Raw genomic sequence first — 12678 nt, forward strand, 5'->3', positions numbered from 1 at the left:
AAAGAATTAGTTGTCTTTAAGGCTTTTTATAAATGTGTCATATGATTGTCCAAATGTCAACAAAACAATTTGGAATAAAATCATTGTTGCCCTGAAAGAAAATAGCTACAAAGACAATCTCACTTTCATACCTTCATGTCACAATTAAAGTGTTTAGAGCTAGCAAATATGTAAAGATTATCAAGATATTTTCCTCACTATTGATAGTCTGCTTCTGCTGCCATTCTTCTTTTGTGCCCGTGAGAATAAGAATTAGTTTCCACTCCTCTTGAAATAAATAGAGTAGGGCATCCAAACTTTACTAATTACAATAGTAACAGGTATACAGGTAAGTATTTGCCATATCTTTGCCTTTAAGAAATAATAGTCTGTTTATCTGCCCTATTTTTAAAGCAGTTATCTTATATTTGCCTGATATTTTGACAAGGTTCCCCTGTGGGAAGCCTGCTATTCTTATAGTGATTGATATTTTAACAATGCCAAAATGTGTACTGTTTTTGTCTAGTGATAATAAGCATACATTTTTTTTTTCTAGGCAGTTTACTTTTATCAGCCAGATGGTCGAGGACCCTGTCTTGCATTTGAAGGTGAAAAACTCATTTTGCATTGGTTCAGAGGTTACTTGGTTGTTGTAGGAAAAGATAATAAATCAAATCCAAGACCAGGAGGAATGTAAGTATAAATCCCAAATTAGAAGCATGAAAATCTAAAGTAGTAAAAGAAAATGTATTATTATCTCAAATACCAAATTGAAGGAATGGAAGTTAATGTTACTAATTGTTCTATGTTAACTGTTCACATTGCTCACAGAAACAGAAACACAAGCACATGCCAATTTAACAAAGCTTTTAAGTTGTTAAAATTATTAAAGATAAAAGACAACTCAAAACACGATACATATGATTTTGGTAAGTTATCATTTATATTGTTTATACTTCACAATTTTTAGTTGTTAAGAAAAAAGGCATTTCATTTTCTAAAGTTCTGATTCAACATTAAAAACTGTTATGCTGAATAGTGCTGGGAATAATATTTCTAGAAATTACTAAAAAAAGAGCATTCTATAAGAACAAACAAAACGTATTTATTCCAAGCATTTCTTTAGTCTCATAATATAGGACTGAATTTCTAAACAATGTTTCTTTAAGTTGCCATTTATTTTGTTAGCTTCACAGGATAGCCTGTACATGTACCACTTGCCACAAAGGTCTACTGAATTCTGACATGAAGTTTTCTGAAATTCACCCTAATTGATTGTCTTCTTCACATCTGTGTAACGTTTTTAGTATATTATCTAACTCCTATTTCAGGGCATCATAGGTTTCTGGATTGTATTCAAGAACCTGTGTAAGTTTAATAATTATTAGAATTTGGGAAGTAAGCTCTGAGTTAGTAACAAGAGAGAAAATTGAAATAGCTTTCAAACTAGTGCAAATGGGAAAATGAATACAATAATCTATTTGGGGCTTTACTAAGAACTTCTTGCATAACCACACTGGCTTATAAAGGTTCAAAGCTGAAATTATAATCTATATTATAAGTATAAATTATAATTTTAGTTTTGGACCTGTTACTAATTATAATTAAAGTTGAGATAAAAAACCTTTAATCAAAGGTTGTTAAGTAATGATAACAAACCCTCAATTAGAGGCAATTAAGTAATCATAAACCTTCAACTAGGGGTCATGAAGTAATGATAACAAACCCTCAACTAGGGATTATTAATATTACAATAACAAACCCTACACTAAATGTTATTAAAGATAATAAACTCTAAAATAGAAAGAATGAAATATAGCTTATTTTTAGAGATACAATTTGTAAATAAATAGTAGTAAGTATTAAACATGGTTGCACATCCTGAGTGTGCACGTGCACACACACACACACACGTGTGTATATATATTTATGCATAAAGGGAAGTTGAAGAACAAATTACATTGAACATAATTTAAGACAGCCTGTGTTTTTACAATAACATGCAATGTTATTGCAGTTTTTCATAAAAATTTTTAAGTTACTTTATAGTACATTTAACTTATATTTGTGTTGTTCCTTTAAAGTTTTTACATTTATTCTAATGTTTTAAATATAATTTGTTATAAATGTGGAATATTTTTTGTTTCACATTTAACTTATATTTGTGTGGTTCCTTTAAAGATTTTATGTTTATTCTAGTGTTTTAAATATAATTTGTTATAAATGTAGAATATTTCCTTGTTTCAGACTTGGATCATCAGTTGAAATGAACATAGTTACAGTTTATGACATTCAGAATAAGTTTATAGGTTGGTTTAAATTTATTATTTGGAAGTATAATTTATTTTTGTGTTTATGAAATTTATTGTTATAGTTCTAGTTAAGCATAATTGTAAACAAGTTTTAGGTACTATTTCTTTATGGGATAAAGAAGGACATATGTAGATTTTTCTAGAATGGTTTTATTAAACTTTCAACTGTGAGATATGCTTATTAACTCTCATTATAGATAGGTCAAAGTGTGCTTGTCATGACCTTTTACACAGTTACATTTAAAATTTAATTAAACTGTTTATCAATAAATGTGAATAAAATTGGCATCAAAACCTTGTTTATAAATCAAGTTTTTATGTGATGTAAGTTTATTTTATTTTAAAAGGAAGCATCTAAAAAATTCTTAACTAGCCTTAGTTTGTGTATCATGACACTTTTTTTCTCAAACTTACCCATTCTTTTTTGTTTCTTCATCATCGATCTCTGATGTCTAGAGTTTAATGTAAGTTATGTAGTATGGATATTATTAGGACAAAGTCTAATCTTCATAGCCTTCAATCTTCCATTTACAAAGATTTGAACTAGAAAGACATACTTGCCATGCTCACCTGTAACATTTTCAAGGTTTATTATAACTACTAAAATGATTTATATATAAAACATAAGATTTAAATTATAATAACAGATTAGTAAAATCATCTAATATTTAAGTTCTCAAGTGCAATTCACCTATACAAAATTAAAGTGAATTCATAAATTCTTTATCATAAGCCTATCAACAGTAAAGGAGTTTCAAGTATGGCTGCTATTAGAATTGCTTAAGGAATCTTATTTCTTGGAAGAATATTGCAATTACAATAAATACTGTTAGTGAATAATCAAATTAGCAAATTTTTAGTACAAAGCAGTGACCTGATAAAGAAAGAGTTGGTGGCCAAAAAAATGTACATATGTGTTATACCTTTCCATCATCAGCAAAGTTCTAGTAAAAATATGTGAAGAGTAAAGGTAATTCAATACAGGTGAGGTAAGATCAGAATGTGTTTGAAAATATTAAGTTTACAAAAAGTAAGCAGTCACACACATGCACATATTTACACATGATAAAATTGAACAATATAAAATGTATAGTAGAGAAATAAATACATTTTTATGTAAAGTAGCATATCTGCAGTCTAAAAATACTTATATAGTGGTCAGAAATTAGTAGAGGTAACTTGTAATGAGAAGTTTAAGGTATGTCATTCCAGATATTGTGTTGTAATGTTTGATTTTTGAATTTTATCAAACAAAGGGCAGTTGTAATGGATACTTCTTGGTGAGCTCATACTCTGCTTGTTTAGTGACAAATATTTAGGTTTACCCACATAGATGATAGTGCCATTACTGTACATTTTTGTAATTAAGCCTGTTTTAACAGCTCAGTGGTATTGTGTTATGTCATTATTGACTCAGATTAGGTATCTGATCAGACAAGCTTTTATAGTTTTATATATATATAATACATATATCATATATATGTTGAGTTAAAGTTTTTATATCCACCATTTCAGGATTTGTGATTCTGAACTTTATAAAGTCATATATTCCCAAAACAGAATGAGTTATTTTAAATTGAGAAAGATTACACATGTATGTGAAATTATTTTTATTTTTAGGTATATTACAGACATGGCTTTTTTACAGTTACTCAGGATATAAACTTTAATTTTTTTTTTTCTTATGGTTAGCCTATTCAGCTCCTATTCCTGGTGTTGTGGATGTTTTCTCAGAATGGGGAACACTATACATACTTGCTCATGATGGGAAGGTTAGTTCAGATGACAGTATTTTTAAAGTAAATGTCTCTGAAAACAACATGATGTGCTAACCAGTAATGCAAGATGAATGCTATCATGAGGTTTGAAACCTCGTAAGATATTTTTCTATGTTATTTAAAAGTGACCAATCAAAATAAACACGTCAAACTTGTATAAATATCACATAGAGTACTTCAAGCAGTATAAAATAATTGTTTAATTATAAAATAACAGTCTTTTTAATGAATAGATGTATAAATCAGTGCTCAATTACAGTCATTTGATGTCTTCATGAAATTAGATTGTTAAGAGTTAAGAGCTACAGGGGTGGATAAAAAATGTCTCCCCCTTGAAAATATTGTTAATTTGTTATATCTTTTACTAGGTAACAGACAAATATGTAAAACTATGTGTTTAGAACAAATTCAATGATCTCTGTTCGATTATGATCTCAAATCCTAATTTTTAACATGGCTTTCCTAAATACCTGAACTTTTCATGGTTTTAGTTACATATTCTCATAACAAATGTTGTCTAACTGTTGTAGTTACTTGGATGTTCTTATTCCAATTAGCCTAAAATGATCATGTTTCTCTGCAATAATTGAATGTAAAAAAGAAACTAAAAATAAGAAAAACTAGTTTCACAAGTTAATATTTATTTGGCATTCCCTTGGATTTCAGTACTGCTTCACATTGGCATGACTTGCTTTCAGTGAGTTTGTGCAAATTTTCCTGAGTGACTGACTGCCATCCTTCATTGAGTACTTCAAAAAGTTCATCTTCTGTGTTTGGCTTGCGATCTTTCATTAATCTGTTTGATTCAGCCTAAATTTTCAGTTGGATTGATATCAGGTGATTGACCTGGCTATTCAATAACATCAGTTTTCTTATTTCTAAGATATCTTTTAATAAGAGCATGTTGAGCATATTTTAAATACATAGTATACCATATTTTTCTGTTATCTAATAAAAGATATAGCAAATTTGACAACATTTTCAAGGGGAGGCCATTTTTTGTGCACCCACTATAATAATAATGTATGAAGAGAAACTGATATTTTGATAATTCCTTTTTGTTTTGTTTATATTTTTATTAGCTATACAATCTTCAGGAAAAAGACACTCAGAGCAAGTTGGATATGCTATTTAAAAAGAACCAGTATGTTTTAGCTATCAGGTGTGAAAATATGTTGTGCACTTTTTAAAAATGTACTATGTAATTCATACATCATTAGTTTTAAAAAAACACTTTAAAATATAGCTAAAGCTTAAAACCTGACAATTATTCGTATAATTTCAGCATTGTTTTTTGTATTTTTCATTTGCTTACAATTTTTGTCAGTGTTTTGAATGTCTTTATTTTTAGAGATTATTAGAGAATGTAAAGGGCAACACTTTGCTCATAAACTGTAACTTGAGAAGTGCTGTGATACAAATTTTAATTAAGATTTTCCACAGTTATTATTCATTGATTCATTGAGCTGAAAGTATGTTGCACAGATATTTTTAGTAATTAATAAATAAAGTATTGTATTTTTAAATTTTTTTTGTGGAATAAGTGCATTGAATTATTCAGTAGTAAATAAATTTCAATGTTAACTAAACAGTTTTTCAAAAATTCGTTTTTTAAAATGGAGTTACATTACTCCATAAAAATTACACAAAAATTCCACATTTTACAGAAAAATGTTTTTTAATCTCACCTGACTTTGGATTCAGGCTGCTAAAATGTCTACTAAATTGCTTATGTGTTAGTTGAGGAATTTCAATATAAAACTTATTGCTGATTTGTCATTTTTCAAAGATTTTACAAAAGTAAAACTTACACTGGACATGATCTCCAAACAGAGGGTAAAGCTGTTTATCAAGTTCTTTTGTGGATGTAAAACTAATAGTAGTAGACTGAAGTTTAAAAGGTTATCTGCTTCAGCTATCCCTGTGGGTAACCAATAAAGTAATAACTAAAATAGAACAGTTTTTTTTTATAATGTGGTGTTGAATTTGGTACAGATGAAATTCCTTAGATGGTAAGGAACTTATAATCTCCTGACATTGCTCAGTGATAAGGAACACACTTGTAAAGCAAGAATAAATGTAGCCTTTTTACTTCTGTAGATTTCAGCTCTGAAATCAAATAATGAAAATTGTATTTTGCTTCTTATATCAGTTGTTTATATTTTTCGACATATATTTTGAAAGGAAAGAAACATTGCTAATTGTAATAGAAATCCTGAAAGATGTTGTCTGTTGATAACAGAAGTAATAAACTTTCAGTATGTTCATATATTTTTCTCTTAATTCAATGAACACTTAGTTTATAATATGAAACTACAAGTGAATGTATGATAAAGATTGCTTTTAGTAAGAATATTGTATGGTAAATTACTTTTTGTCAGTATTAAAGTCAAGATTTTGCTGCTGTTTGGTAATTTATTTTGTTTTTGTTTCACTTGCTTTGGGGGAGAAAATATCTTGTGTGTGTTTTAGTTATTTTCATACTTTTATTTGATGGGTTTTTTATTATGTCACTCTTGATTTATATACTTGTAACTAGTATATGATTTTAAATAGATTTGAAGGTTTAATGTTTAATACATGATTAAATTTCTCCAAGTTATTTTATTTTCCCTGGTGAAGAGATTACCTTTAGATTATGAAACTAGTTTACAAAATACAATAACTGTATAAAGAAAGGCATAAGAACTGATATTTGCTTATGTATGCACACAAATGCATGTACATATATACCAGCAAAATCTTTAAATAACATAAACCTTGATAACATTTAGAAAATGATACTAAATATTGGTATTTTTTTATTATTTTTGATTGATGACAGTTGTAAGGTCAACAGAAACTAACTGGCCACCTCAGTGGCACAGCAGTATTTTTGAGGACTTTCAATGTTAAAAACTGGATTTTGATATCTGTAGTGGGCAGAATGTATGTAGCCCATCATGAAACTTTGTGCTTAACTTCAATTAAAAACAATCTAGCTGATTGTGTCTTTTTGTATTCAATGTGATGATGTGGTTTGAAACCTTTGAATGTGAAATCCTTTGATTATAGTATTTTTACTACATTTTGTTTTGCCTTCCCTTTAGCCTACTAGAATAGAGTTGACCTGTAGTCTTTCATTTTTATATTTAATTTACAAAACTGAGGTAATATTATGAATTTTTGTTTCTAAAATTTATGTAACTTATTTTCTATAATCTTACGTATAAATACTTAAAGCAGATATAAATACTTATAGCAACGTATGCAGGATCTCAAAAGGAATATTGAATTTGTATAGATTTTAGCTTGAAAAAACTAGAGCATAAAAAAAATTCATATATAGAGGAAGTTTGTAATGCATTGCTGATTTTGCATATCCTAAAGTTTTTATAAAACAAAATCATACACTGCCTATGATCTCCATACAACTGGTAAGTTGTATTTTTCAACTATTTTTCAAGTTATTTTGTAGACGTGAAACAACATTCATGTGACCTGTTTCTGTCGGTTGCTTTTAAGTAGCAGTACAAATATAAAAGTACTTGTTTTTGACACTTTAAAACATGTGTCTTTGTCTTTTGTCCCATAATAGCAACTATAAGTTTTTTGACTCCACCAATCATCTAAAATGGCATTTATCTAAGACATTCTATCAAGATTAATATTACCAGCTTTTGAAAATGTTTACTTTTTCAGCATCTTCTAATCTTATCTACTTTTCCAGAAGGACTTCCCATGACTGAAAAGTAAACAAAACCTTTTCATGTAAACATACGTATATACATTTAAAATGTGAATTTCACAACATTTTATAATAACTAACAATTACTTTCAGTTTTTAGTTAAATTCTTCTCAGTCATATCAAATTGCAGCATTATGTATGAAGCATTAACCCCCTTTCTCTGTCAGGCTCTTTTGTTTTTGTTGTTGTTCTAAATGAGCTCCAAAATGTCCAGTTTTTAGCTGCGACTCCTAGATTTGCTAGTACAAACTTTTAACTCTGAGCTCCATCATCTCTTGACCAATTTGAGACCTAATTACAGTTTTAGACTCAGGAAGTCAATGTTTGATTTATTTGACTTTGTCCAGGGTCTAATAGATTAAGGTGCTCTTGCTTTGTATAAAGTATTTCAATTTGAGTGTAGGCTGCTAGAGACCTTGATGAGTAATAAAATTGAATCAGTTATATGCATGCACCAAGTTTGGTATTACTGATATACAAAAGTAAAGCTAATAAAAAGGAAAAAGGTTCTCAGATTTATTTACTCTAATCTTGCCTAAAAGAATTTCAAATGTCATTTCCCTCTTGTTTTATTTCACTTTTTATAGCTTATATATCAATGCAACAGAAGTTCTTTTATGATTTGTTGTTATGCTTCTGTTGAAAATATATTAAATAAATAAATGTTACCTGGATTTATGCATGATATATATAAATGTATGTATATTATTTCAGTGAAACTAAAGGAAAGAGTAGTAATGCAAAGTGTTTATGATATATAATTTAGAATATAGTGATAGATATCAGTGTGACAGCATTTACAATGTCATTTAATGAATAATCATTGTAATACATGATACGTTTGAATAGATTTGGGCAAGCAATTGATAATATAGTGAAAAATTGTTTGACAAAATTAACTTGGGCACGTATTTCTTTGAAACATGGAGGGTATTGATTTACATGTTTATGTAATCCTTTGAACTATTGAGGGCATGATTTATTTCTAGCATATCATGCTAGATGTTAATAATGCTACAAGTACAAAAGTAGCAGATGGTGAACACTCAAAACAATGTGTTGAATTGATGAAATATAAATATTTTATACAAATTCATTAAGAATGTGCCTAATTCTCTTCTGAATACTTTGGTTTGTATTGGTAATTTGAATTTGTGTAGAGACAATAAATTTCTATCTAATCTTTCCACCCTAATTTCTGTGAGTTCATAAAATCAATTTTTCTATAGTTTGCAAAATTGAAGTGATTATTTTATCGGGTGACACTGATGTTTATGAGTGGTACCCAAAATCACTGTTTCAGCTTATGATATAAATCTGAGAAATTGTTTTCAATTTTAGTTTATTCAGTATTATAAAGTTACACTGGAGTTTGTGGTAAAAATTGGGATTTTCACTTTTCATTATGTATAATAAATTTTATGTCATTACACAAGGTGAAAAATGTAATATATTAGTTTTTACCAATATATTATTCCGGTTATAAACATGTAACTGTGTATTTTACAGAGGCTCTATGCTCTTTACAACTCTTCTTACAAACAAACAACAAAGCATCTGAAAAAAGTAACTTTTTACATTTCAAATAAAATAATAATTCATAAATGGATATACAAGTCCAACAGGCATTTTACAGTCAATAAGTTTTCATGGGAAATATTTTATAATTAAAATATGTTTTGATTAGTTCATACTTGACATTTGGTTCAACCAATAGCTGTAAAATGATAATGTTTATAGAAGTTGTTATTGATAGAAAATATCATGTGAAGCATGAGTTAACCTTAATTATACATTGATCACTGTGTTGTGAATGCAACCAATAATAATTAATCATACTGATGTTTTACTGTCCTCTTAGATTGAGAATCATTAATATAGCATTCGAGAAAAACCTTAATATTTGTATTTAAAATGATTTTTTCAAATTATGTTTCATAAGGAAAAGACTGAATATTACAGTATAATAATACCATATACTTGTTCCACAATGTGTACTTACAATACAATAGGTGGCCAAAGTTTAATAGAAGAAATTGTTTTAAAATCAAACTGTGTGAAGAATTCTTTAAAAATATGTTTATATATAAACATTTCAGCCTGGCAAAAAGTCAACAGTATGATGAAGATGGACTAATTGACATTTTTCGTCAGTATGGTGACCATCTTTATTGGTAAGATTTTCACAGGAAATATTGTTTGAATGTATTATTTTCTTATAAACTCAGAGTTGATAATTGTTGCATTGATTATTAGTGTTGGGTAAATATTCTGGAAAAAAATTTCTGAACCTTGTAGAGACTTCCCGTGGTAAAAAATAATTTTTGAAAATTTATTTCATTTATTGCAGATTCATTAGTTTCCCAGAAAGGTTGGGTCGTATTCAGGTTTTAAAAAATCACTGTATTTTTGATTGGTCTGATTTATTCTTATATTTTATTTAATTAATGATTGAATTAGCAGTATAGTTATCTCATATCTTGATAAGGCATACATCTAAAGTTGTTTTCCACAAGGCTGTAGCAACCTCCAAAAGATGTGCAGGATTGTTGGAAAATAAGTTAGCAATCTTATTTATCTTAACTACTGGAAACATTTGAAATGTTTCTCTAATAAATTATGCTGAGTTATACAAAGAATTTTTTTTTCAACTTGTATGATGTCTTACTTAGCTAAAATTTTGTGTGGTGTGACTTGTAATGTGTATATATATATATATATATTTTAAACCAGAGTTTGAGTTTTTATTCATGAGTGTTATTTTTTCTAACTCAGTAAAGGTGATCATGATGGAGCAATTACCCAATATATCAAAACTATTGGTAAACTGGAAGCCTCTTACGTTATACATAAAGTAAGTAGATTATAAGAAAATTCCTATGTTAGGGATTGTAGAGTCTTTAAATAAAACTTAAAGGTTAGCAGCTTCCTATGGTTTGGTATTCTTGTTACTGATTGGTCACAGAATATCTTCAGATAGAGAGACTTTGAAGCTTAAAAAATCCATGAAATGATAAATTATACAGAAAAAAAACACATATTTCTTGGTTTGTTAATAAGCATACCAACCATTTCAAAGAAAAAAATTATAGAAATTAATTTTAGTATTTTGGAAATTAAGCAGATTATTCAGTTTTACATAAAGTACTAAGTGATCAAAACAAATTTCATGTATTCAAAGAATAATCTAATTTCATAACACAATGGAAAATAACTCTTAATTTAATTGTAGTTAAAAATGATTTCACCAAAAAACAATCACAAATTTTCCTTATTACCTTTACCTTTGTTGTCAAGTTACTTAATAGATTACAGTAACAGTAAATAATACTTTTTTTTTATTAAATGGTTAATTTGAAAATTGGGCTTAGCGCGACAAGATTCAGTTAGAAACTTAATCAAATAATAGTAAGACCAGAAGAAGAGAATGTCTTTAAAAAGATAAAGATTAATTGGATAAATATGAATCTAATTAATTTGATTAACTTTTTCATACATGTGTTTAATTACAGAACTAGTATAAAAGAGATGAATATCATATGAAAAGGTATATATTATTCTAATTTCATATTTTTATTTATTTGTTGGGTTAATGTATGTCACTGTTTCCAAATAACAATTAAAAATGCAGAAAAATTATATAAAATGTAAATATTGTAATCAGAATTGCATTAAAAACATCATAAGATTCTTAATAGGTTTTTATTACATTATTTTAGAATATTTTTAAATAACTTTATGAAATTGAAATAAAATCAGTGTAATATTTGGATAATAATTAAAGTTGTTGAGTTTTAAATATTTTAGCATTTTTTGAATAGAGCATGGTGATTACAAGTCGAAATAATCACCATACAAAAAGTTTAAACATGAACAAAGTACTTTAAATGTAAATAGTTAAAAAAATGTGAAGCAAGCAACTTTAAAGCCCTGATATGGACAAAAGCATTATATCAATATATCTAATCTTTCTTTTAAGTTTCTAGATGCCCAAAGGATCCATAATCTTACAGCATATTTACAGGCATTGCATAAAAAAGGGCTTGCGACTGAGGATCACACAACCCTTCTGCTCAATTGTTATACCAAACTAAAAGATAACAACAAACTTGATGAGTTTATTATGGTGAGAAATGTTTTGTTTTAACTTCTTTGTTTAATAATATACTGTCTTAAAATATTAAATTACTTAGTAGATTTCCAGTTATTGGTAAAAACGTAAGTATTTGTCAGGTTGTCCAGAAATAAATGTCATTTTTGAACTGCAAAGTTTGGAAAAGCATAAACCAGTGTTCTAAAACATTTTTTAATCAAAGTATGCACCGTTTGCTTCAACATACTTTTGCCAACTTGTAACGATGCTGTAGAAATCAGAGTTACCATTCTAAGTAAACTCCCTGAAAGCTGCAGAAGAAGCTTTTAATGTTAACATTGAAAGCATTTAATGTTAAAAAAGTTTTCAAAGTACTTGCATATACCCTTGTTTGGGGATTAAGGTGGATGAGACAGAACCTCGATTCCCAATTCATTCAATTTTTGATAGGTCTGATAATGCCAATTTTGTTGATCTTCAGTCAATTCATGCATATACCACTTATCCAAATTTTTCATCTTTCCAATCACACTCAGGTAGTTGGCAATGCTTGATTTTCTTGTGCCTAGCTTTTCTGCAAGTACTGTTGCGCAAGGGCCTGTTTTAATTGCTTCCCTTAATGTGTTTTCATCTAAGGATGGCTTCCGTCCAACCTTCGTGGTTTTCAAGACTCATCTCTATGTCAAAACCTTAGGAACCAATGCTGAACTGTACACTTAGTAACAGATCCATAGCCAAATGCCTGGCTGATGTTCCATGTAGTTTAGGTAGTGTTTCGTCTAAGTTTG

At 28.3% G+C, this 12678-nt stretch overlaps 1 protein-coding gene across 1 annotated transcript in view; it reads left to right on the plus strand.

Moving 5' to 3' along the window:
* The window catches only part of Vps11 (vacuolar protein sorting 11), a 74284-nt gene that overhangs the window by 26524 nt on the left and 35082 nt on the right, over positions 1-12678 (plus strand). Inside the window, 7 exon segments of the mRNA XM_076473149.1 lie at positions 536-672; positions 2227-2288; positions 3984-4063; positions 5152-5231; positions 9897-9971; positions 10573-10651; positions 11777-11923. Coding sequence (XP_076329264.1) covers positions 536-672; positions 2227-2288; positions 3984-4063; positions 5152-5231; positions 9897-9971; positions 10573-10651; positions 11777-11923 — 660 coding nt within the window.

Source organism: Tachypleus tridentatus, chromosome 12 (assembly GCF_004210375.1).
Source record: "Tachypleus tridentatus isolate NWPU-2018 chromosome 12, ASM421037v1, whole genome shotgun sequence".
NCBI classification, from domain to species: domain Eukaryota; kingdom Metazoa; phylum Arthropoda; class Merostomata; order Xiphosura; family Limulidae; genus Tachypleus; species Tachypleus tridentatus.